At 37.1% G+C, this 6,000-nt stretch overlaps 1 protein-coding gene across 9 annotated transcripts in view; it reads right to left on the bottom strand.

Annotated features, from left to right (window-relative positions):
* Window positions 1–2,617: 2,617 nt before the first annotated feature.
* LOC124805154 (protein kinase C and casein kinase substrate in neurons protein 1-like) overlaps window positions 2,618–6,000 on the bottom strand; it is a 554,660-nt gene continuing 551,277 nt past the window's right edge. For all 9 annotated transcript variants that reach the window (XM_047265633.1, XM_047265632.1, XM_047265627.1 and 6 more), the window contains one exon: window positions 2,618–3,768. In XM_047265633.1, the coding sequence (XP_047121589.1) occupies window positions 3,656–3,768 (113 nt within the window). In that variant the 3' untranslated portion in view covers window positions 2,618–3,655. The remainder of the gene's footprint in view (window positions 3,769–6,000) is intronic.

Raw genomic sequence — 6,000 nt, 5'->3', positions numbered from 1 at the left:
CTCAGTTTCATATGATTTCAGGAATAAATTTTGTTTTCTAGTTCCCACACGAAGAAGGTAATATACATTTCAGGTTCTCATCCAATATCTCCATTTTAATTACTCCTATAATACCATAACTTGCTGTTAAAACATCCTTCCCATTTTATTAAGTTACATTGTCTTTAACCCTTTAACGTATTGATTTTTTTTTTTCAAACTATGTTCCAAAAAATATTTTTTATTAGTGGATGACATTACATATAGACATGTAAAGATAGCTTTTAAAGCTCAAAATAATAAGACCAAATTTTGATGATCACCAATAATAAAATCCCAAGTATATTTGTGCACTGGACTTTGGCTGAAATATCAAGAAACTTGCACTCACTTTTTTAGTTTCTGTGTAGCCATGAAGTCTAACCAAGTATTTCAAAACAGTTTCCTTTGAACATAAATCTTGGTGGAGCTGGCTGGAGCACAGTGGCTTTTTTTATTTCATACTGCTGGTGAGCGCTTGTCGCTCAACTGATGAACTGTCATCAAACTCGGGACCACTACAGCCATCCTTTATTGCAAGCATACAGAAGAGAGGCTAAAAGTGCACTTCTTTTGTCAAGTATTCAAAGCTCCACCCAGTAAAGACAATATTTTGTGGCAAACCACCTCAAACGAAACATGACAGCCAGGCTAAATGTAGGGCCATATGCTCTCTAGTGGCCAAACAATTAACTATCTTCAGTGCTCAAACGGGCACAAGTGGGGGTTTTATTTTTTTTCACGTCTCTTATTCAGTTCCCCTAGTATAGTCAGGGTTTTAATTTTCTGTTAGAATAATATTGAGATAACTCAAGTTTTATATTAAGGGATCAAGTAACATTTTGACAAGTTCTTTAGGCATCATATTCACACCTATTCCCCCTGAAGATTAAGAGGAAACTTGAAATTTTTCTTTGAGACAATCTTCCTAACTTGCGAAGATTTTTTGAATGAAATTTGCCAAGAAAGCTTGCATTATCACATAATGCCAATGTATTTTGTTTGCATTTAACAGGTCTTGACACTAACAAAATTCAGATGATGTGCACAATCATGTAATTGATGATAAAATACTGAAAGAAATTGTCTCATTCCTTTATTTTAAAAAGTTTTCAGCTCTTGCTTGGGGGTTTACAAATAATAATAATTTTGTTCATACCAGTTTGTACTTCTTGACAAAATTCATCTTTATTTTCTGTTAACCTTAATATGCAAGCATCAAAACTTTTGTTTTGATTCTCAGCAGAAACTGAAGTTGAAGTATTGGTCACTAGACAGTGTGGACTTGCTAGGAGAGCATGTACATTCGCCGTCATGTTTCACCCCTTGCTTGCTTAGTTGCCAAAATAGCAAGACTTGGTTTGACCACAAACAAAATTGTTCAGACTTCTCATGATTTTGACAATAGTCATACTGATTATATAAGAGAAGAGTAGTTGTCAAATCATTTCAGGAAGAAACAGGGGTGGTATTCCTCCAGATATCACACCTGCAGAGGATGGATGACCAAGGGTTAGCGCGAGAATTTCTTGCTATATGGATTCTGAGGAAGGCCTCAATGACTTCCGATTATCAGTCACATGTTGCATTATTTTCAAGAGTGTCATGTTCAGAAAAATCAGTGCCACTATTCTCAAAATCAGTAAATAACAATTTTGTGATCAGTCAGACTCAGTCTGTCAACTGAATTCGTTTTTGTGGAAACAAATAGTGTGAAATGTGCTTTTAGAGAGGCAAGAAATTGACTGGGCAAGAATTTCAAGGATACAAGCTAAAGGTGTAGCAAGTGCAAACTCATACTGTGCTTGAAAACATGCAATACAAAATAAATACTTGTATCACAAAAGGGACAGAAATATGACTACTGAACATAAGATAAGCTTCATTGCTAAATATTTTTGTGTAAAATAATCCAGTTGGTTTCCGTTTTCAGAAATGGTATTTTTTTTAAAAATCACTTTATGAAAACATGTGTAAGTTCAAAAGCAGTGTAGTGCACATCGCTTTACTTTATAAACGCAACACTTTATATTAATCTAAAGGTTACTGTTATACAAAAACAATATAACAGTTACAGTTGCTTAAATTATGGTGTCAACAGCCTTGTCCTACTTCTAATTAATTAAGGATCTGCCAGTTTTATTTTGGCATTCTAGCTGACTGAAGCACCCTCACTTCACTTTGATATTGTGTGTTTCACAGGGATGTCTTAACGTGCCTTGGGTTTCTCCATTTGTTGTCCTGTTCTTTAATTCTACAGAGTTCTGGGTGCCGGATGACTTCGAGGATTCTTATTGATTATCTTCAAGACGTGTGCATTGCCATTATGAATACGGTGCAAGTGTGTGTGTGTGTGTGTGTGTGTGTGTGTGTGTGTGTGTGTGTGTGTGTGTGTGTGTGCGCGCGCGTGCGCTCTCTCTCTCTCTCTCTCTCTCTCACACACACACACACACACACACACACACACACACACACACACACACACACACACCGACAAAATGTATTCATTGCAAGTAAAGTGGATGCAGTCTGTTGCAAATTATTTACAAACCACAGGTTTTTTTCCTTAGCTATTTTGTGTCCCAAGACAAAGCGTATCTTTTACATGATTTATATATAATTTATTACAATAAACATACTTTTATCATACGAATCCAGTTTAATGACATTCATGTCTACATTATTTACACCAAGTCTTGTACTCGTTAATCTACAATGTCTTAGGCCTATAACAGAATCACTGAATATAATGAAGGAATGAGTGTTCTCGCTTTGATTGACACCTGCTGAAGATGCACAGCCTTATTTGTGAATGCATTATTTTACAAATGGCATTACCAAGGTGTAACTGGTTACATATTTACAGAAATGTCCATTATGGCTGCTTAACATTATTTTGATTAATTTTTTTCTCTGCTCCAGGCAGTGTAGCATGTACTATATAGTATGTGGCTGGCACTTGGGTCACTCACAGATTGAACAATGGTTTGGGAAAGAGAGGAGGGAGGAGCAAATGTTATACAACTTTGTGTGAACACAAACAAGTTGCATAATAAAAACGCAAATACAGCCTGGAAAAAAAAATACCACAAAATACTGTAACTTCAGCTTACCACCAGTAACCAAGGAATAGTTCATGCTCACAAAAAGCCTTGTGTTTTTAAAAGAAAAACAATATTCTGATAATTTAAATAATCATTTAGTGTTATACATCATCAAAAATTTGAGACAAACATCATCATGAAACTGCAATAAAATACATCTTAGTATGTTTTATACACAGAAAAGCATAGACTTTGGTCCACAGTTTAGAATGCACAGTAGTGCAGTAAAACTCACATCATGTCTCCTTTAACTGCTAACGACACAATGTTTACTGTACAAGCCAGGATCTCTGGGGAAGGGGAAAGGGGTCACTCCATTTCTTTTAAGAGCTGAGAAATTTACGGGCACAAAGCCATTTCACTAGTAACAGCACCAAACACATTTCCTAAACGTGTGGCACCTTGACATCCTGTCTGTGTTGTAGGAGTTTGCTGTGAAGTGTGGCGAGGGAAAGTGCAACCTGCCCGAGACAGACAAGCAGCAGGAAGACATCGCCAAGTAGCTTACACATCAGCAGATCCTGTATTGGCCACTACTGCGCCACAGGTTCCACATAGTTAGCAGGGTACAGCCCTACACGGCCATCCTTACGGCCTTTGCACCATCCTTGTTCATCTTCGTCTTCGAGCTTTTCAAACACGTCACCTGTGCAAAAAAATACAGTTTAGTACAGACTATGAATTAAAATCGGAATCTTACCGTGACACATGAAGTAAGGACATAAATTACAGACAAAATTTCCCCAGATCCATGTCTCAAATCTAAACACAGACATATGCTGAGGTATTCAGATCACAAAGACACTCTTAGAGCTATAAAATAAATGCATAATACCATTTTTATAGGTAGCTGTTGTACACGTATGGCTGTCACTTATTGAAAAATGTGGCTTTTAATTGTGTAACAGCCTACCTCCAGTATCCACCAGGAAAACCTCTAAGTTTTCCTAACATATAATGCAAACTCCCCCAAAAATATTTTTATGGCCTTTTTAACAAGACTCTGCATTTATCCATGGTAGAAGTACTGAATGTAATGAAGAATGGCACAAGTTTAACATCCTGACATTGGTACAGCCATTAGAGGTGGAAAGTAGACTTCTACAGCCAAGACTGATAAAACAAATTAGACGTGGCTGTTTTGAAGGAAGCTCCTAGACATTTGCATCAGGTGAATTAGGAAAGCCACAGAAAATCAGAGTCTGGTCTCAGCAGCCAGAGAACGTGATCGCGCGTGCATTTTCCTTGTGTAAATGTCTGTGTGTTTTCTACATTAAAAGAAGACCTTTTGACCAAAAGCTCTCATATATGCAGTCTTTCTGTTGTGCCTATGTGAGATTCAATAACTGCTCTATATGGTGAGTAACTATCTATCCTCTTCAAAATATTATAGTTATGACATCCTGGATTTTTCAGTGTCAGCAAATTTAATTAGGTATGCTGGATGGAGGTCTCACTTTCACTCTCTCTGTCTAAACATGCTGCCCCTCCCCCACCTCCCCCTCCCCCACCCCCTTTTCCAGCAAAGAGTAAAATATGTATTTTGTAAATGTTTACAGAGATGAAAAAAGCAAAAAATTATATAAAACGTCATTACTGACTGAATATCAAGCTTTAAACCTTTGTATTTATGCCCTTACACTTGGCCACAGAGCTAACCAATCAGTTTCATATGCACTATCTTATCAGGCCAGCTCCGTGACTTCAAACTTGGACTAACCATTGCATTATTACTCAGATGACATCCTATCATGGACATTTGAACTCTTCTAAATCTTCCGAAGTCGACTGTTTGTGATGTGATTGTGAAAAGAAACAGGAAGGAACTATCACACTTAAATGAAGACCAGGTAGATCTCATGTACTGATGAGGAGGGGCTGTCTGAGCACTGAAGAAGGTGGTTGTAAAAAAAAAAAAAAAAAAAAAAAAAAAAAAAAAAAAAAAAAAAAAAACACATGAAATCAGTGGAAATAATTACTGCGAGTTTGACAGTGGTAACAACAGTCCAGCTAGCACAATGACTGTGCACCTTGAGTTGAAAAGAATGGAATACAATGATTGAGCAACTTGTCATAAGCCATACATTTCTATGGTCAGTGATACATGAAGCTTCATGAAGTGTAAAGAGCAATGCCACTGGAAAATGGATGACTGTACATCACTTATTTGGAGTGTGAATCACGCTATAACCGGTAGCAATCCAATGGATAGATTTGTATTTGATGAATACCTGGAGAATGTTACTTGCTATCAGGTGTAGTGCCAAAATTGAAGTACAGAGATGGTGGTTTACAGAATGGAGGTATTTTTCGTTGTTATGGGATGGTCGTCTTACTGTGTTTAAGAAAACAATAACAATACACGTGGAAAGAAATGAACAGATTTTACAGCATTGTGTACTGCGTAAAGAAGAGGAGCAGTTCGGGGATGACAGTTGATTGTACCAGCATGAGAATGCACTCTGTCATAAAGCAGCATTCCAGACACTTGTGTCCTACATCACTACCTTCTACGGTTTTGGCTCTTGAAGAATGTGCTGCAATTAATCCATAACAAGTCAGATACTTCACTGAAAGTGTTCCCAGCAAAGTTCATGCTGTCAGAGGCGAAGGCTGGATGCAACCCATATTAATATCCTTTAATAGGTGTTCTGATACTTTTGATCAGTCAGTGTATTTGTGAGAACTGCAATATACTGAAATACTGGCTTGAACAGTTATTAATTCTTCAGCTCATGTAGAATATGTTCCACCTCGGGGTGTATACACCAGCAAAGAAAATCCCAGATTTCCTGTTTACAAATACATTTTTCCCTCAGAGCTGTAATACTTATCAATCCTTTGAATGACAAAAGTTTTTATAGACTTGTGATACGCT

The sequence above is a fragment of the Schistocerca piceifrons genome, chromosome 7 (genome assembly GCF_021461385.2).
Source record: "Schistocerca piceifrons isolate TAMUIC-IGC-003096 chromosome 7, iqSchPice1.1, whole genome shotgun sequence".
Classification (NCBI taxonomy): domain Eukaryota; kingdom Metazoa; phylum Arthropoda; class Insecta; order Orthoptera; family Acrididae; genus Schistocerca; species Schistocerca piceifrons.
The sequence above is the reverse complement of the archived record's forward strand: the minus strand, read 5'-3'. Positions and strand labels throughout refer to the sequence as shown.